The sequence below is a fragment of the Notothenia rossii genome (assembly GCF_949606895.1).
Source record: "Notothenia rossii genome assembly, chromosome: 9".
In the NCBI taxonomy this organism is placed as follows: domain Eukaryota; kingdom Metazoa; phylum Chordata; class Actinopteri; order Perciformes; family Nototheniidae; genus Notothenia; species Notothenia rossii.
The window spans coordinates 43,305,939-43,326,929 of NC_136907.1; the positions used below are offsets into that span (position 1 = coordinate 43,305,939).

At 41.5% G+C, this 20,991-nt stretch overlaps 2 protein-coding genes across 4 annotated transcripts; both read right to left on the reverse strand.

The window, feature by feature from the left end:
* Positions 1–2,348: 2,348 nt before the first annotated feature.
* LOC307020122 (uncharacterized protein) lies at positions 2,349–8,464 on the reverse strand. 3 transcript variants are annotated; one of them, XM_079651279.1, is made up of 5 exons: positions 7,211–8,464; positions 6,902–7,081; positions 6,588–6,796; positions 4,745–6,494; positions 2,349–4,639 (listed from the first exon to the last, which is right to left on the reverse strand). In XM_079651279.1, the coding sequence occupies exons 1-5, from the start codon at positions 7,473–7,475 to the stop codon at positions 2,415–2,417; spliced, it is 4,629 nt and encodes a 1,542-aa protein (XP_079507405.1). In that variant the 5' UTR covers positions 7,476–8,464; the 3' UTR covers positions 2,349–2,414. The 3 variants fall into 3 exon arrangements, with proteins under 3 accessions (XP_079507405.1, XP_079507404.1, XP_079507403.1); XM_079651278.1 differs by having other exon boundaries at positions 6,588–6,823; XM_079651277.1 differs by having other exon boundaries at positions 6,588–7,081.
* Positions 8,465–11,267: 2,803 nt separating this feature from the next.
* LOC307019629 (zinc finger MYM-type protein 1-like) lies at positions 11,268–15,957 on the reverse strand. Its single transcript, XM_079650625.1, has 3 exons — positions 14,046–15,957; positions 13,716–13,815; positions 11,268–13,159 (listed from the first exon to the last, which is right to left on the reverse strand). Exons 1-3 carry the CDS (start codon positions 14,657–14,659, stop codon positions 12,713–12,715), a joined length of 1,161 nt encoding a protein of 386 aa, XP_079506751.1. The 5' UTR covers positions 14,660–15,957; the 3' UTR covers positions 11,268–12,712.
* Positions 15,958–20,991: the final 5,034 nt, after the last annotated feature.

The following is a 20,991-nucleotide window of genomic DNA, read 5'->3' on the forward strand; positions in this document are numbered from 1 at the left end:
ACACACACACACACACACACACACACACACACACACACACACACACACACACACACACACACACACACACACACACACACACACACACACACACACACACACACACACACACACACAGTAGTTTACATATTAAAATGTGTGTTTCATTTAAGGTCGGTACTGTAATTCTACAAAAAATGAATAATTAAATGTTGTGTTTAGATTGTACTTCTATAGGTTTAACATTACATACTGTCTTTAAACATTAAATCTAAACAAACAATGCAAGCTAAAGTTTGAAATGATTTAAACTGTTTGAGCTGTTTACAGCACTTGCTTCCAAAATAAAATGGTTATTTTACAAACTTGAGCAAGTGTTAGCACTTTATTGAAGGTGTTTGGTCTTCTGTAAAATAACAGTAATGTAAAGTAACAGTACTGCTGAACTATAGAATTTCTACACCAATCCTGTACTGTTCTGCAGAACAATTTTATAGAAAACAATAGCAATTTTCTATAGGATTCTATAGATTATTTGGTGGAATCTATAGTAAAATTCATAGATGAATTCTATAGAATATTTGCCACTATACTGCAGCATATTCTACAGAGAAATTCTATAGAATCTTAATAGATTTTTCTATAGATTATTTTGCAGAATCTATAGTAGAATCCATAGGTAAATTCTGTAGAATATCTGCCAATATCCTGCAGTATATTCTACAGAAATTCTATAGAAACATCAATAGATTTTTCTATAGATTATTTGGCAGAATCTATAGTCAAAACCATAGGTAAATTCTATAGAATATCTGCAAACATTCTATAGTATTCTTCAAAGAAGTTCTATAGAACTGTCCACAGATTCTATAGAATATAGGTCACAAATTCTATAGTATTCTACAGAATGGTATTCTACAGAAAAGTTCTATAGAAAGCATCCATGGGGTTTTCTATAGGATTTTATAGATTGTTTTCTACAAAAAAAACATCTACACAGTATATATTTTCTATAGTACTATAGAATTCTATAGATTATTTCCCAGAATCTATAGTAACATTTCTATAGTATATCCGCAAAAATCCTGTAGTATTCTACAGAAGATTTCTATAGAATTCGAACATAGATTTTTCTATAGTATTCTATAGATTATTTCCCAGAATCTATAGTAAAATGTCTATAGTATATCCGCAAAAATCCTGTAGTATTCTACAGAAAATGTCTCTAGAATTCATCCATAGATTTTTCTATAGTATATATAGATTATTTCCCAGAATCTATAGTAAAATTTCTATAGTATATCCACAAAAATCCTGTTGTATTCTACAGAAAGTTTCTATAGAATTCGTCCATAGATTTTTCTATAGTATTCTATAGATTTTTTTGCTAAGGGTTGTTCAACTTTTAAAAGATGTTTGAATGGTGATATACACAGTGATAGATGTTAAGCACTAACGTTTATAATAAATACATTTGTATTGATTTTAAGATCTTTTCATAGTTCATACAATCAAATGTAGGCTACATTTTACACCAAAACGGAACACAAAAGCAGGACCAGCATCATACATTAGCCTCATCCCAATACCCCTCCTCGACTCCTCCTTTCCCTCACTCGCGTCCCTTACTTGCATCTTAGCTCTGCCTCCGTAAGATGCGAGCAAGGGACACGAGGAGGTGACGCGAGGACAGAGGAGTCCTCAGGTATTAATTGGGATGTCCTCGTTCACTCAAACGTCACTCTTAAACGACGTCTGTTAATGATGACATGTGCACAGCTGTATCCCCTCTCATCGGGCTTAACTGAATAACCCTTTAGAACCGGCCCATTTGTTGTTAAACATTTATTTAAATGAATGAATCTTTCTCTTGTTAGTCAAGGAATTCAATGTATGATGGTTGGTCCTGCTTTTGTGTTCCGTTTTGGTGTAAAATGTAGCATAGATTTAAATAAATATATAATTATAGTAATGTGAAAGCCTTTTAGAAATGAATTGCACATAATAATTCCCACGGAGCTGTGAGATCTTATACATTTATGTGACGCTTTTCCACTCATCTTCCAGTTGTAGTTAGGGAAAGTTAGGTATTTTTTTAGCCATATCGTGAAATAATTTATTACCAATAGCTTTTTTTACCATATGTTCCTATAGGTGTCTAGTAACACCTCCCGATTTATCCACAGCCAAATCCTCTGGGAATTGCCTTGAGAGCCAATCAAAGTTAGGGTGCCCATAGGGCGTGGGTAAAAATAGTGAAAAAAATGTTTCTACCAAAAGTGACTTTTGAGATGTCTAACTAGGGGTTTTTAGGGGTGCTGAATCTGTCCCAGTCATTGGTTTTGAGTAAAAATGACTCCAACTCCATAAACAATCCATAAAAAGTGGTTTTATTGAACAATTGCAAATCAAAACTAGCGTTATTAGTTGACATTTTAACAAACCTCATCAAACTCCCCTGCATCTCCCTCACTATTATTATCATCTGGCTGGTTGATGTTCTGGCAAGAGTTACCATGACAGTTCCCACAAGCAGAAATACATTTGACTCCTTGCTTTTTACAGCAGCACCTGAGAGTGCCACAGTCACCTGCGCAGTTGCAGCAGACTAACTTCAGAAGGTAATCTGGTGCCATGGGATCTGTTGTAGGGACTGGTTCATAACCATGTTTTCCTTGTTTCCATCCATACTCAAGGACATCCAAAGATGGACTTTGTAGCATTAGCCAATCTCTGGTCTGGAGATATGCCCGCAGTGAGTGCTGTGCTGCAGCTCCTGTAGTTGGAGGCAGTTTCTCAGGCTTGATGCTCCCAGCTGCCGCCCGCTTGCTGAAGATATCAAATCTTAAATCTTCCAAATCTCCAGATGGATTACCACGGAATATGTTCTTGAACAGTTCGCAGCCAGCTTCGATGATGTCACTTTTCTTGGCTCTGATGTCACAGAACACATCCATGGCCCGCTCTGATTTGTCAGTCTGGCAGAGCTTGCTGAGCAACGTTGGTTTGCTAAACCCAGAAATTGCTGATACAGTATCACAGCCAGAGAAGCTATGTAGGAATATAAGGTATTTACGGTACCTCTCCGGGAGTGCCTCTCGAATCTTTCTGACATCATAAGATGTATCTTTAGCTGTCGTGAGGAAGACCGGGTGGTTTGCCCTATGATGGACCAGCATAACCAGGACGTCTGTGTCCTCAGCCCTCACCTCAACAGAAGACTCTATTGCCTCATTTAGTGCTGCAGACACGATGGAGGTGTCAGCATCATCAGAGCATAGTTGAACACTGATCCTAGCTCTTTGGAAGGTCTCAGCAAGGAGCAGAATGAGCTGAGCCTTGTTGTTCTTGTTGTCAAGAAACCTTTCCCGCGGAATGATGTTTTTTAAGTCTGGACGAATCTGAATGTCACAGCATGCATTCTTGGTTCGTCTCAGGTGGTCATGGTCCTTGGTGGAGCTACCATATCCATCAAAGACCACAGTGATCCGGACGTGCTGGCTACCCATGGACATCACAAACCGGAGGTAGCTCTCAGTGATGTCCTTCCACGTGAGGTTAGCCTCCCATTTGACGCTGTGCAGGAGCCAACCGCCATCAACCACCAGGCTTGTGCAGGTTAGTTTTTCAACAGGCTCCACAAAAGCCTTCAGGAACTTTGCTAGGGCAGCCTTGTCTGGCTTTCGCAACTTCTGATTCTTGTCAAATAGAGACATTGGTGTTGGCGTCAACTCAAAGCGCAAAGCTTCTTTGGTCTTGACTTCACGCTCACTAATGATGATGAGGCGGTTGAAGAGCTTGAGTGAGTCAGTGATTAGCTTCTCTCCATTGATTTTAGGAGCAGATCTGAGGCTTGCCAATGACTTGACCTTGTGCTTGGTTTCCATTGCATCCAGAACAGTTTTCCCATCCATCTTGGCCTGTATGGCTCTGCCAACCTCCTCTGCCTGATCAGCATTGACTGAGTCCCCAGGAGTGCTGCTGAACCCCGTCGAGAAAGATACCAGGGTCTTACTGTCCCGTATGGAATCAAAGGGGTTGACTTCCTCCAACCATCCAACTATGGCATTAACAGAGTCATTGTCTTTCTCCATCTGGGCTTTTGTGATGTCTGTGTGGATAGGTACCCTACGTTTGTTCATTACTCCTTCAAGCTCCTGGTGAATGAATGAGAAGTGGTTGAGAGTCTGAACCCAACACTTGTGAGCAGATTTGTTCCGGAACCGCCCTCTGCTTAAACCACCTGAGGATTTGGCCTCACGCATGAGTGTGGTTTCTATTGTGATGTCAGTCCATGTGCCTGACCACTCATGGTCTGAGAACCGGACTACATGGTTGCCATACACAGTAAACTTGGACAGAGTTTCATGGAACATGGGACAGTCCTGTCGCTGCTGCATTAGTTGTACATAGAGCCTTGCTCCCTTTGCGTACTGATGGTGCCCTGCTGCTGCAAAGGTGTTCAGCATTCCAATGATGCAGCTGAGGTGACCTGTGTGGTCTGGGACACGCTCACTCCTGATAAATACCTTGATTAGATCGATTCTGCCATAGTACCAGACCCAGAGTGCAGGTGTTCTTCCAGCCTTAGACAAAGTCTTCAACCTCTCCTCCATCCTCTCCTTGAACACAGTGACTATCCTTGGTGTGTCCATGGAACCTGTTAGAGATAGACAGTTTTAATTGTATTACTACATAATGAGAAAATATAATTCGGCATACTCCGAGATAGTTTGAGACACAGATTAGGGAAAGGTCAAATTACCTCTTTTCATTTCTTTTGCAGTCCTGATGAAGTTCTCCATGTCTTCATAGTCCTGCTCGCTGAACGCAACATCTTTCAGCAAAAACTTGGTAATTGCCGCTGATGCAAGAAGGTGGAACCGGATGGCCTTAGCATAAGCCCTGCCTGAGAGAATGTGTTCTGCAGTGTTGCTGCCTGGGTAAACTAGCTGTATCAGCTCTTGCAGCCCTGAGTCTGCCATAATAACCCCAATAGAGCCCAGGAAGCTTTTCAGGAGATGAAACCCTCCTAGTCTAGTGATGATGGGCAAGTCAGACTGGAGAACTATCTGAGTTGCTTTCAGCCATATTGGCATGTCAAATGTGATGACAGCAGGAGACTGACCGCTGCGTAGGCACTCCATTAGAGTAGTGTAGATGGTTCTGTACTCGTTTGGGTCACCCTCAATGATTGGAAGAAACTCAATGAGGGACTTTTTCCTGCATTCAGTTTGATGTATGGATTTCATGAAGCCATTCCAGTTCGGATGTTCAAATGTGGCGTTGTAATTCTTGATAGCCCATCCTGCCATCCAACCAATGTCCCCTGACTTCAAAACCGGAGGGTCTTGGTGGAGATCAGCTATGGGAACCAAACGGATGTCTGCCAATCCTGCTTTGTTTTTTGGTACAAAGGACAGTATTTTCACCTCTGTTGCTTTGAGAGTTGCTACCTTTTCCTCAACTGCCATGTTCCTCCTTGGTATGGTTGTGTGAAGCTCATGTTGTCTTGTTGCTGGAGCAGGAGAAGTTACTCTGATCATGCCCATTGCATGGAATGCTGTGTTTCCTTGTAGTGAGGCAATGTTGAGATCTATATTATCACCAACACATTGATGAACAGTGCTATCGGCAGGAACAAAGAGGGCAAATGTTTGCTGATTCTCTTCATGCATTCCAGAACCACTCTCCTCTTGCTCCTCTGGCTGTTCTGCAGATAGGACTGCATCGACCTCTGCTTCCTCATGCTCCACAACATCTATACCATCTTCATCTGTGATTATGGTATCCTGGTCCATGCTACCACATCCATTTTTCACGTTCAAGTAACAATACTTGTAGTGATGGAGCTCAACATATGATTCAGAGTATCCTAAGTGATGAATACGGTCAATCAACCACTTTGATCCAAACATGTGGTCAAGCTGAATTGTAAGTCCAAGTTGGGAGGGCATAACTCCTGATCGAGGGCGGTATGCTTTCAGCAGGTTCTGTCCCCACATTGCCACCTTTTCGTCAGTTTTTACAATTGCCTTCAGCAACTGCTTGAGGCTGTCAGGAATCAGAGCAAGTTGGCTCTGTGTATTGGTCATGCTGTCTACTGAGGGATACTGCTTTGTGTCGAGTGAAACTCTTGCCAAGTCTCCACAGATCAGATGAATGGCAGTGGAAATTATGAGGTCTTTAAGTGCAGAATCATCCATGGTTTGTGAGGGGTTGATGACCTGCTGATGGTAGTCTCGGAGGATTGCCTCTGTAGTGTCTTTTAGCCACACAATGAATCTTCCTCCCTCATCTAATGTGAAACAGAGAGACTCCTCATAATGTTCCTGAAGCTTTTTTTTAAGATACATCCGTCCATATGTGAGACTTTTGTCCTCCGTGGGGTCAAGTTCTTCCATCTTCATGTGGATCTCAGCGAGACTTGTTACACCATGCTCCACTTCTTCATCCATCCATTTGCACAGTTTCTCAAACAGCAACTGCCTCTCCTCATCTGTAGGCCGTCCGACCTGTGGGGGAAAAACAACTTTTAATTGAAATGATTGGCTTCAGAACCTTGTCTACAGAGTCTGGGACTTCTGGTCTTGAAAAAAATATATTACCCCAGAGTTTGTAACTGGGTTCTCGAACTGGGACCTGCACCGAAGATGATACAGTGCCTCTTCAGCTACCAAATCTATTATTCCAGACAGGCGACCAGCAACTTCAACTCCCCAGGCATCTCCTCGTCTCACAGCTGTCTCCAACAAATTCCTTTTCAGTCTGTCCTGGAAGCGATTGTCAGGTGCACGATACAACTTCCGGGCTGTGTCTGGGTTATAGCCACATATATGATTTACTAAAGAGAGTTTTAATTTGAAAAAAAAGAAAGACCTTTCAAACTCATTCATGAGAATGTAGAAGACAGGCAACTTACTAGGGTATTTTACAAGCATTTCAACATTGATGCTCTTATTGCAGAGGATACAAACATCACGGTAGACCAGGTGTGCTGATGGGGTTTGGAATGTGGAGCTACCAGCACTTGAAGTACTTGGCCCAGACAGTACGCTGCGTCTTTTCATCCTGTCTGATCGTTGGTCTTGAGCATCTTGTCCTTTGGATGGATGAAAGACAATTTCGTGAGCTTTTATTCATGCCACAAAATGTATTGGATTGAAATGATGAGTTGAACGGAATGATTGACAGAAAGTGGCAACAACATTGACATAATGAAAAAGAAAACCTGAACGTTTCGCAATGGATACACTTCTCGAACGATGGTACAACTCGGTTCTACAATCCAAATGGTACTTCAGCTTGGGGTCATCTCCATCATTCCAGTCCTCATGTAGTCTGTTGATCAGCATTGCATCATCTACGATCTCAGAATAAGATAATAGCTGCTGATAACCTTTGTGAGTGACTTTTGAGAGTTTTTGCATTTCAGTCCCAGGACCACCACAGATGAAGCACCTCAAACCATGACAATTTGTGGTATCAACTTCCATACTGTCCTAAAAAGACAAGACAGCTCGGTGAACAATTACTTTTTCTTTTTGTTTACTAGGCAAGGCAAGGCAAAGGCAAGACTTATCAAACATATCATGCAGAATGGGTCCACACAGCCACATTAATAGATTATGTGTAACTATGAACAATAATCTCACTTTGAATCATATAGTGAGCCCACTATAAAATGACACAATTTACAACACAATTAATGTTGATCAATGACACAGAGACTATTTATAATGGTTTATTTAGCTAAGGTACTAGATTTGATATTAGCCTAATGTTAGCTAACTTAAGCTGGATGCTAGCTAGCAACATTCATTTTAGGCTGTAACTAAGAGATAAAAATGATGCATGGGCCTATAAATAAATGTATAGCCAACTAAACTTTAGAAAGCAAAATTATTTACTTACCATGTCAGAAAGTAACTTTGTTGTGGGCGTGTTGGAGCAGTGGTTAGTGTCTTCGACTGGTATACGGGAGGCCTGGGTTCAATCTGCACGCTTTGAATAAAAGCAGCTGCAAAATACCTCTACCTTGATATTCTCCACGTGCAGAGAAGTAATTATACTGAGCACGTACCTAGCAGATGTCATTACTGTAGTGTCTTTTAAATTCAGAGTGGATTATTCAATGTGTAGAATACATTTTTCACCCCAAATCCATAGGTTAAATTTGACAGATCAATATTTCAGGGTTAAGGAGTCATTTTGACTCAAAACTAATGGCTGGGATAGATTCAGCACCCCTAAAAAACCATAGTTAGACATCTCAAAAGTCACTTTTGGTAGAAAAAATGTTTTCACTATTTTTACCCAGGCCCTCTGGGCACCCCAACTTTGATTGGCTCTCAAGGCGATTCCCAGAGGATTTGGCTGTGGATAAATTGGGAGATGTTACTAGACACCTATAGGGACATATGGTAAAAAAAGCTATTGGTAATAAATTATTTCACGATATGGCCAAAAAAATACCTAACTTTCCCTAACTATTGTCGGTTTTCCTCTGTTGAAATGGACCATCTGTGAAGGTGGGGGCGGGGCTTTTATACGCGAGTAGTGAAAACACTTACGCGTAGTCTGCTCTCGTGTAACCTCCCTTTCGTCTCCTCCCGCACCCCTCCTCCCTCACCCCTCCTCGACTCCTCCGTGTGCATTTCAGCTATTGGGACGTCCTTCAAAATGGCGTGTCTTGATCGATTTCCGGGTCAAGTCCCGGAGGAGGGGAAGAGAGGAATCAAGGAGGGGTATTGGGATGAGGCTAATGAATTCCTTAGCCTCATCCCAATACCCCCCCTCGACTCCTCCTTTCCCTCACTCGCTTCCCTTCCTTGCGTCTTAGCTCCGCCTCCGTAAAATGCGAGCGAGAGACACGAGGAGGTGACGTGAGGACAGAGGAGTCCTCAGATATTCATTGGGATGTCCTCGTTCACTCAAACGTCACTTTTAAACGACGTCTGTTAATGATGACATGTGCACAGCTGTATCCCCTCTCATCGGGCTTAACTGAATAACCCCTTAGAACCGGCCCATCTGTTGTTAAATATTTATTTAAATGAATGAATCTTTCTCTTGTTAGTCAAGGAATTCAATGATGGTTGGTCCTGCTTTTGTGTTCCGTTTTGGTGTAAAATGTTGCCTACATTTAAATACAAATATAATTATAGTAATGTGGAAGCCTTTTAGAAATGAATTGCACATAATAATTCCCACGGAGCTGGGAGCACTTATACATTTATGTGACGCTTTTCCACTCATCTTCTAGTTGTCGGTTTTCCTCTGTTGAAGTCGACCAGCTGTGAAGGTGGGGGCGGGGCTTTTATACGCTAGTAGTGAAAACACTTCTGCGTAGTCTGCTCGCGTGTATCCTCCCTTTCGTCTCCTCCCGCAACCCTCCTCCCTCACCCCTCCTCGACTCCTCCATGTGAATTTCAGCTATTGGAACGTCCTTCAAAATGGCGTGTGTCTTGATCGATTTCCGGGTCAAGTCCCGGAGTAGGGGAAGAGAGGAGTCAAGGAGGGGTTTTGGGATGAGGCTAACAAGAGAAAGATTCATTCATTTAAATAAATATTTAACCAGAAATGGGCCGGTTCTAAAGGGTTATTCAGTTAAGCCCGATGAGAGGGGAGACAGCTGTGCACATGTCATCATTAACAGACGTCATTTAAGAATGATGTTTGAGTGAACGAGGACATCCCAATTAAGCTACCTGAGGGCTCCTCTGTCCTTGCGTGACTTCCTCGTGTCTCTCGCTCGCATCTTACGGAGGCGGAGCTAAGATGCAAGGAAGGGACGAGAGTGAGGGAAAGGAGGAGTCGAGGAGGGGTATTGGGATGAGGCTCCTGTGTCCTCTGCAGGCTGGGGGCAGGAAGCCCTCATGGTGTCACCACAGCGCCCCCTACTGGCCCCCACAGGATATGTCTGTGTCCAGCACGAGAGAAAGCCAGAGAGGAGGGGGTCAGAGAGGGGTTCAGCTCCCAGATAAGGTCAATATAATGTACCATTCATTATATTACAACATAAAATACCTTTACTTCCTTTATGATTGTGTGTCTTTTGCAGACCCTTGCACATAACAGTGCCTTTCTTTAGACTTCATGCCTCCTGTTCATACAGTCTGGCCCATTCCCAAACCGCACCCTACACCCTTCCCCCCCACCCTACCCCTCCGTTTGCGCGTTCACGCGGAGGGTCCGCCATATTGAGGGCTGTTCCCAACCAACGAGTGTGGAGCAGTGTGGAGGGGGAGTGGGCTATCAAGCCCTCAAACAGCGAGTCTGCAGCGGTGCTGACTTGAGACCGGTCTCTACCTGACCGGAGTCACGCTGTGTGTGTCCGTCAGGAAACACGCTGTTTACAAGTAGTTCCAGAAAACATCCACTGATAAACTGCGATGTTAACAACCTCATGATAACCTCATATGTTTTTAACTTAGGATCATACCTTTGTTTAGTATAGAAAAAGGTAAATGTGTGCATTTTATTATCAAGTTGTGTATATTTACAGACTGTTGCAAAAACTAAGAAGCTTATAAACATCAGGTTTAAAACTAAAACACAATGAAATATGTTTGGAGTTTTATTTGAGTTATTAATTTACATTTTTTGTCTAAGAGATGCTGATTTGAAACCATTGTTACATACAGTTACGGCATTTCCTGTTTCTGCCGGAGAGAGGGGAGGCCGTCCCAAAGCTTGCTGCTGTACTTACTCCCTCCATCTGACAGGAGGGAGCCTCGTTGAGCTGCGAGTGTGGCTACAGACGGAGTTCACTCCGTCACGGAGGGGTAGGGTCGAGGGAGTGGTTTGGGATTGGGCCTCTATGTTCCTAACACATACTCCTGTTTGTACAGCAGAGGACGGCAGACTATATGCAACATCATGTCCAACAAAAGGCAGGGTAAGTGTAAGAAAAACCTTCATGGTTACACAACACACACTTTTATTACATACTTACAGTGGCGGCTGGTGGAAAATATTTTTGGTGGGGCTGTTGACATAGTGAGTAAAAAAAATGTTGTCGGTAACGGAGTAGTGTAACGCGCTACTTTTATAATTCAGTAACCACACTACAGTTACTAACACTGCCCCGAAACGCGTTACTTCCTTACTTACTAAAATCAGGCATAATCAAACCTCAACACACCTGCAAAGAACACATGCTAAGGTGAAGCTAACACACACAGATATAAACAAATAGAAAACAACCGGAAAACAGAGAAGAAGAACAGACTACGTGAATCACGTAGTCGGTATTCTTCTCTGTTTTCGGATTGTTGCCTGTTTTGAGTGACGAATACACACTACCGCCGCCTGCTGGTAAGGAGAGTTATTGCCACTCACGCATGCGCAGTTCGTACGTGCTCGGCTGAAGTCTTTGCGGTGTGTTCCAGTGCGAAGCTTTATGTAGAGACTAGAGTAACGAAGTAGTGTAATATATTACTTTTTTTGTGGAAAATATTATTTATCAACCTGAACATCTACCACTGTACTAGGAATTTGTATTCTCAGAACTGGTCTTTGTTTTTTTCTTTCTTAAAACTGTTCATGTTTGACCCAACACCTCCACCAAGTGGCTTTACAGTGAACTGCATGTGGGATATAAAAACTTTTGAAAATGTGTTTCTGGTCATTAATAGCATCTTTTCAGTAGCATTAATTATAAATATGTAAGTGGTTAAATACAAGTCACTACAGCATTTCAAACTGAACTGTGAATAAATGCAATTAAAAAAAAAAGTAGAGCTTTACATTTGTATAAGATTTATACAAAAAGAAAAAACACATTAACCAAGGCATGTCATACATTGTTTTTTCTTTGTTTCTCTTGAGGATTATTTACAAACAGGCTTATTTACATATAGCAATAACTCAGAAATGAAAAAGCTACATCGTCTAACACAAACAACCAGTTAGCATAATGATAATATATTTGTACAATGTAACTGGCAAGGCTAGAGCAAGAAAAGTTTAAATAACTTCAAGTATCTGTCTTCAGATTACATGGAGGTTTTAGTCCGATGGGAAGCAGATTTTAAGCGACACCGAAGATAAACCAAAAATGTGGTGGAGCTGCAAACCGTGTAGTGTTGCTGGGACAGGACAGGAGGAGCTATAACCGTTGGAAAATACATCACAGACAATGCAACAAAGGTGGAGACAGAACAATCACTTCTGTGATAAATGCCCACTTATTAATAAACTTCTAACACAACCATGGGAAACCTCCTCTCTACATATAAAGTGATATCCAGCTTATTGGCCTATAGCACCTTTTTTACTGCTTTGAATAACAAATGTGCAACAGGCAGCAAAAAGACGAAAACAAAAGGAAACAAGAAACGACTTCCTCTGGGGAAAATGAGTCGAACGCAACAGGTTTCCAACAGTCCTAATGTTCCTGGACTTTGTGGTTGAACAAAACATCTTAGGTATCCAAAAGTAACTTCACAACATTCTGCGGCCGTTTAATTGTCTCTCTAATGAAACGCATTGATTTAAGGGTCGGCCATCTATGTTTGCTGTGTGTGTGTGTGTGTGTGTGTGTGTGTGTGTGTGTGTGTGTGTGTGTGTGTGTGTGTGTGTGTGTGTGTGCATGTGCGTGTGCGTGTGTGTGTGTGTGTGTGTGTGTGTGTGTGTGTGTGTGTGTCTCTTTATTTGTAGAGGAATTTTGCCCTTCTCTCCTTCTGAGTGGCAAACCTCTCAATGACTCTGGTGTTGAAGTCAGGAATGCTCATAATGAGTTTTTCTCAATTGACAGCATAGCCAGAGCATTCAGGCGATCCTGTGTCATGCTGTTCCTCAAGAAAGTCTTTATTCTTTTCAGAGTGGAAAAGCACCTCTCTGCCTCAGCCGTAGCCATGGGTGTGGTTACCAGAATCTTCAGAAGACTGACAGTCTCTGTGAATGTCTCCTGGAGATTGTTGTCAATAAAGAACTGGAGCAGAGTAACAGCACCACTGCAAGCCCTGAAATGGTCATTTTCATAGACGAGGGACAGTTCCGTCTTGAGCTTTGCCCTGTCCAGTCGAGGGTAGGCTTCCACAGTTGTTTCCAGCGCTGCTTCAGGGAATGTTCGGCTGTGCTGCTGGAACAGGTCTCCTTGCAGGAGGGTGGAGCTGATGAGGTGTTTGGTGAAGGAAAATCTCTCCTTTGCGTGACTCAGTATGGTATCACATACCTATGAAATAATGCACAATGAAAAAATCAAGACATAATAAATAACAGAATCACCTTTTCACATCTATCACTCATAATATCATTAGTGTCCCCTCATAAGATGTGTAACAAACAAAGAGCTTTCTTGTGAATGGAACTGAATCAGAATAACAGGACATCTATCTGAGCGTCAACAGAACAATATTACTGTTTAAAATTAAGTCACTACAATATATACATTTAATGGCTATGTTTACACTTCATTCATTCATTGTTGGGCCCTTTCTGTCTACTGTGGTTGCTTCTGAAGGCCTAAACCTTTTCTGATCTGTCTTGATCCCCTTTGAAATGTAGAGACTGTGGGACACTTTTTGCAGTTTAGGCCTTGTTAAGTATATACAATTCAGAATGTAATAAGCGATAGGCCTTTCCATTTGGATATTTTAACTAGCCTACCTATTTATTGAATTTACAGAAAATGGGCTTTCTTGTGAAATGTATCATTATTGTGACATGAAATTATCTATATATTATGAAAGGAGCTTTTGGTCATAGAACACGTTCCTATTACTGCTTACCTCTCTAGCCAACAGCTGTTGCTCTTCATGTCCAAGTCCCCTCCTCTTTGTGGGCAGCTGCTGCACAGATCCACTGTTTTCACCAGAAGGAATGGAGTCCCTGATCCAAACCCCAAGTAACCATGTACAATTACTCATTGTGGCAAGAATTGACAAATTAGGTTTGACTATTTGAAATAGTAGTCAGATATACACCTTATAAACGTTATATAATATATACATTTCCAGTAAGTATGTATGAGTTGGTCTATTGTGTTCAGCTAAATCACATTTAGGTTTCACAGATTTCCTATAATAAGCACATCTCAGCCATTGTAAATAATGATTTACCTGATTGTTTGTATGCTGCTGGTGAACCTCTTGATGAGTCCTGTGATGTAGACAGAGTCGATGTTCCTCTTCTGCAGTTGGCTAAACAGCATGTCTACATGTGGCATGATCTTGTGGAACAATGTCAGGAAAAAGCTCAAAACTTCATCTTCCATCATTCTCACAAAGCCCCCGGCTTCTCTCACTGTTATGGGATCAAAGTCACCTGAGTCTCTGATTGTCTGGAAACACCTCAGGATGTTCTCCTTGTTCTCATACACAGTGTTAACAGCACGACTGTGAAAGTTCCATCTTGTTGTGGAAGTGGCAGGAAGTCTGTGTGCCACCACTTGATCCAGGATCGCAGTTCGCTTAAATGACCTGGAGAAAAATGCAGCAAATCCACCAAGGTCTGAAAAAAATGTTCTTATCTTGGGGATGTGGGATGTTGCCTGCTGCATAATGAGGTTCAGCTGATGAGCATAGCAGTGGATGTAGTGCGCACTACTGTACACATCCTTCACTTTCCGCTGAACTCCACCTTTAGCTCCCCTCATCACTGCTGCACCGTCATAGGCTTGGGCGATTAGTTTGCCCTGTTGTCCATCGGGGAGGATAGTGCCCAGCCTCTCCATCAGCGCGGTGGCAACTGTGTCAGCATTTGCATTCTGAAGAGGGATGAACTAAAAAAAACGCTCCTGGACGTTGTTATGCGGGTCAATGTAGCGTAGCACAAGCACTAACTGGCAGTGGGTGGAAATGTCAGTTGTCTCATCCGCCTGAATAGGTAAATAACTGGCATTTTTTACTTCCTCCAGAATGTAGTCTTTACAAACTGATAACATGCAGTCCAAAAGTTCATTTTGCACCGTCTTTGAAAACGGTAGCCGTTTTAAAGTGCTCCTCCAACACGCTATCTAACGAGGCCAGAAGATTAACTAAACCCCGAAAAACGCCGGGGTTGTCGGATGTGTCAGTCTCGTCGTGGCCACGCAAAGCTAGGTCAAAGCCCCCACAAAATGCCACACAATCAATTATTTTAGACAAGACGTGCCTATTCTTGTCCACTTCTTCATTGTGTTTTTTCAATGAGATCTTGTACCCTTGATCTAGCTGCGCGGCTATGTTAGCTTTGCCTAGCATAGCTAGCTTGAAGGTACTTGTCATATGTAACTTCGTGCACTCGTGCTTTTAAATTTTTTCGGACAAATGCTTCATATCGTTCACCCCCGTCACAGTCCACGGGCACATCGTATCTGTCCCCGGCTGTTTGAAGAGCAAGCATGGGAAACAAAAGACAGCATTCACCTGTTTGCATCCAGCTAGCCATGCCTTTCTGGTGTACCAGCTACGTGAGAAGCCTCGTTGATAGGTTTTGTTTTTTTCACGAGCTTGCTGCGATATATTCAAATCGGGTTGGTCCGGTCCAAGATCTTTTAGCAACTGTTTATCTCCCAAACTTCTCCTTTCGAAAGGATTGGAGATTAGCTATTGAACTGAATTGGGTGGGGACAGAGGTCCGGAGACTCCACCTGCACACGAAGCCATCCTCTGCTCTAGTGCGTCACCCGGATACGAGTCACTGTCCAAACTACTCACAGATTGGACCAGGCGCTGACATTGGCGCCCGGTCAAAATCAGATTTGACGACGCTGATTGGCTGAAATTATGTTTCGCAACAGTCAGCTGCTAGTGGCTGCTGCTGCACTGGATGAAGGCTGATTTCTTAGCGCCCAGGCGAGAGAGGGTAATGATGTTGATACATGGGCAAGGCCAGGCAGGCAGGAAACATGTGACTTATCAGTAACTTTAGACATCGTAACACAATTTTAAACGAGATTGTATTGTAGATTATACATTTTACTGATACAAATTATATAATATTTACCTTTTTTATTAAAAATTAAATTAAAAATTAAAAAAAAATATATATATTTTTTTTTAATTTTATGTGGGAAGAAGTGGGGCGGCGCCCCTAGCGCCCCTATGGACCGGCCGCCACTGCACTTACAGGACTGTCTCAGAAAATTAGAATATTGTGATAAAGTTCTTTATTTTCTGTAATGCAATTAAAAAAACAAAAATGTCATACATTCTGGATTCATTACAAATCAACTGAAATATTGCAAGCCTTTTATTATTTTAATATTGCTGATTATGGCATACAGCTTAAGAAAACTCAAATATCCTATCTCTAAATATTAGAATATCATGAAAAAGTATACTAGTAGGGTGTTCAACGAATCACTTGAATCGTCTAATTAACTCGAAACACCTGCAAGGGTTTCCTGAGCCTTGAAAAACACTCAGCTTGGTTCAGTAAACTAAATCACAAGTATGGGGAAGACTGCTGATCTGACTGCTGTCCAGAGGACCGTCATTGACACCCTCCATCAGGAGGGTAAGACACAAAAAGAAATTTCTCAAAGAGCAAGCTGTTCACAGAGTGCAGTTTCAAAGCACATCCACAAAAAGTCTGTTGGAAGGGGGAAATGTGGCAGGAAACGCTGCACAACCAAGAGAGATGACCGCAGCCTTAACAGCATTGTGAAGAAGAGTCGCTTCCAGAATTTGGGGGAGCTTCAAAGACAGTGGACTGAAGCTGGAGTCCAGGTATCAAAAGTCACTGTTCACAGACGTGTCCGGGAAATGGGCTACAATAGCCGTATTCCCATGGTCAAGCCACTTCTGAACTCAAGACAACGGAAGAGGCGTCTGACTTGGGCTAAGGAAAAGAAGCACTGGACAGTTGCACAGTGGTCCAAAGTCCTCTTTTCAGACGAAAGCAAGTTTTGTATTTCATTTGGAAGTCAAGGCGCCAGAGTCTGGAGAAAGGCTGGAGAGGAGCAAAATCCAAGTTGCTTGAAATCCAGTGTGAAGTTCCCACAGTCAGCGATGGTTTGGGGAGCCATGTCAGCTGCTGGTGTTGGTCCACTGTGTTTCATCAAGCCCAGAGTAAATGCAGCTGTGTACCAAGAGATTTTAGAGCACTACATGCTTCCGTCTGCTGAAAAGCTCTATGGAGATGAGGAATTCATTTTCCAGCATGATCTGGCACCTGCCCACAGTGCCAAAACCACCAGTAACTGGTGTACTGACCATGGCATTACTGTCCTCGATTGGCCTGCAAATTCCCCTGACCTGAACCCCATAGAGAATATGTGGGGTATTGTGAAGAAGAAGCTGAAAGACACCAGACCCAACAATGCTAATGAGCTAAAGGCCGCTATTGAAGCATCCTGGGCATCCATAACACCTCAGCAATGCCACAGGCTGATTGCCTCCATGCCACGCCGCATTGATGCAGTAATCCGTGCAAAAGGATTCCCAACCAAGTACTGAGTGCATTAATGGACATTTTCAAATGTTTGATTGTGTTTTGCTGTTATAAATCTTTTTTTTTACTTGGTCTGAGGAACTATTCTAATTTTTTGAGATAGGATTTTTGAGTTTTCTTAAGCTGTATGCCATAATCAGCAATATTAAAATAATAAAAGGCTTGCAATATTTCAGTTGATTTGTAATGAATCCAGAATGTATGACATTTTTGTTTTTTTTAATTGCATTACAGAAAATAAAGAACTTTATCACAATATTCTAATTTTCTGAGACAGTCCTGTATATGAGTGTAACATATCTCCCGTTATAGCTTTACATTTCAGCATAAATGTATCTTCATGTATCAGAAAAATGTATTCCTACAAAAGTATTTTGTTAACATTCATATGATATATGTTATAGTATATGCTATATAACTGTACTCTCTTTCCTTTCTGTCATTTAGAAGAATGTACTCCTTTCATTTAAATAAGTTTAAAGAACGACTAAAATTAGTTACTTAAGTAATAACTGATTTACATCAGTTTTGATTTGACTCAACTGTTAACTGAAAATACTGAATAGAATGTTAGGGGAACTCACAGACGTCTGTAATATGAGACGTCTCTGTCTGCTCTCTGTCACTTTTCAAATGTACATTTTCTTTATGCTAAATGTCTGTCTTTAGTCACTTTTACTGTTTCTTTATTAATTTTCACAAGAAGCCATGCTAACATGTACACTCCGAAGCAATTCCACATTTGTAGAGTCTCACAGAATCAATGCTACTTTCTTAAAAATTGTCAAACACAAGGTGAGGATCATCGAACCAATGGATATTGTCACTAAAATATTGTCACTAAAAATGATGAATGTATTAACATGCAACACACATAGAAAGGAAACTTATGTACTTGGAAGCACCTCTAAGTTAATAATATATATCATTTAAATGTAATAAATAAGAATTACACCTGCACTAAGTTAAAGAGATATTGCACCAAACGTTTGAACAATTGATAGTCCTAAATGAATCTGTCTCTAACATGCTGCCTGTCTCTGCTCCAGGTCCTGTCTTCACGCTGTCTTACAGATACACAGCAAGGACATGTGATCCCAAAAGATGAGTGTAAGACACCCCCCATCTGCTCTCCTGACAGCAACCGCAACTCCAAAGAGCTAACAAAAAGATTCAAATATTTGAACAGGCCTGAGATCAGCTTGTCCTCTGTATTGACTGGAGGATAAGGCTGTTCTTTTTGTTGAGTGAGCTGATGAAAGACCAAACCAACAGCCCATCTTTCAACACTCTGATACCCAGTCTGTGACCAAGTACATTTACTACAGATAAAAAAGAAGGTCCAGTGATTTCCCAGCAGGACTGTGAGATGAAGTCAAAATAAAGTGGTGTGTGTTGGTGCTGATGAAGGAGCAGTGTGGCTTGGTAATGGGGTTTAATGGTTTCTGTGGACACTGGAGCTCCATGGCAGAGAGGAAGTGTCGGGTATACAGCAGACATTCTTAGTTTAATGTGAACGCTGTTTGAAGGAAAGTTACATTTTTAAGAACTGCATCAATCTGGGTTCAAGATAAAAAAAACACTGGATCATTCAGTGTTTTAATAAGTCAGTGTTTCAGTTTATTGTGGCTTTACAGTAACAGTCATGAGTGCTCACAGTTGATCTCAGCTTCATTTGTCAGACACAGTCCCTTCACATTTACACTTGGTATTAACAGGATCTGAATACTTTATCTAGATGATGACCTCTGATCCATGGTCTTTGTATTTGCTTTTGTTCGTTTTTCTTTGTAAGAACGTGGTCATTGGCCTACTTGATTACACTTATCTTCTAGATGTGGTCCGGTCCTTTTTTCCTAAAACATTGAAATGGCAGGTGTACATAAGGTAATAGAATGGGAGGGAACACAGGGATGTTAGCCTTTGCAGACCGTTTACATGCAAACAAACATAACACACTACAGGTGAGAGAAACCCCCCAAAAGCACAACAGCCTCTTTAAAAGATAAATAAAGTAGTCTAAAGAAGACATTATTTAGAACTGAAAGGTCACAAGACCTGTATCTCACTGTCATGGAGATTATGTGAGGGTCCTAGGGGTCAGGAGAACTATGAACCCATAAAGCACTAATAATGAAAAAGGCTAGCCACACATGGACTGAAACACAAAAGAGTTGGACAAAGAGAACATTGATGTGAGTTTGGCTAGCTGAAGCTGTTCTGAGTGCAAGATGAGGATGTGGAGTCTGATCAATGAGCAGCTGAAGTAAAATGTTAGACTTTAACACCAGATCATAGCCTAACCAGTCTTACAAATATAACACTATACTGTGCACGTTAATAGTTGAAAATAATGTAAACCCATCCTCACACTAACTGTTAATCTCCTGCTTATAGCACATAATATCAATCTACTGTGAAGTAACGGCACCACATGCAGTCACATGACTTCTGACGATGCCTGCTGTTCACGTTCACCCGCAGGTATATAATGCTAGCATTCTGTCACTTAACTTCGTGAACACTGACAACGTTTTTGGAATTGCTAACAACTTCAAATACGCTAGCTAGCTATCTCCTAACTAGTAAGCAACCTACAGCAGCGGTAAATCATCTGCCTAATCGTAGCTAAAGCACACAATACTGTTGAGATGTCAGAAAGTAAATTCTATGCACTTTACACGCTCAAATGTAAAGAACTGTCAAGTTTCTCTCATCTGTAAAGACTAGCAACAACTAAACAGCTGATAACACACAACTAGTGTGAGTATCTCTGTATGTATCTCTCATGTTCCTGTCAATGCGTATGCATGCATGTAAAACTGTAACTACAGTAAGCAGATAAACTACACTGAGCACTGAATAGTACTCTGCGTCTTTTCTTGTTGTAAATACTGTCTCTAGGAGGAGAGCTAGTTAGCTGTTACACTGAAACAGATTTCACATAACTCTATTAGGTTGGTTGAACACAATAATATAAAGTTGAACCAAATATTTTGTATTTAAAGTTAATATTATTGCTTTTAACTAACCTAATACAGTTACAGTATGTGAAATTTGTTGACATATTACATTTCATCAAAGTCAATGTTTCAGTTTTCTCAGTGTGGCAGCTTCTCAGTGTCTCACAAGCCTGGGGGCTCACTGGACCGAAGTTGAATCCCCCTGGGCCTAAGAATCGAGGATTTTTGTATTTTGTATTTTTAACTAAACACAAGTAGCAACTCTGAATCTCATGGTTTAGTTTGTGTAAAGCTGGTTGAAAGAAAGCGACAGTGTCACATTGAGTATGAAGAGTGTCTCCTTCTGAACAGCAAACAGAGGTTTGTACAAGTTTGAGCATTTGAACCAGGAACCAGGAATAGCAGAGGACAAGAGCAGTTGAGATTTTTTAAATGGGGGGGACGAAACAGAGAAATTATTTTCCCGATATTTACTTACTATTTGTTTTATTATGTGTTTTACAATCATAACATTAACCCCTGGATGGGCACATCCAAATGATCTAAGATGATTTAATTACAACGATCATATGAACAAATGTATATATTGAAAAAACAAAAAAAATAGGGGGACGGATCAGCATCCCCCCGTCCCCCCCACTATCTGCGCCCCTGGACAAGAGTAACC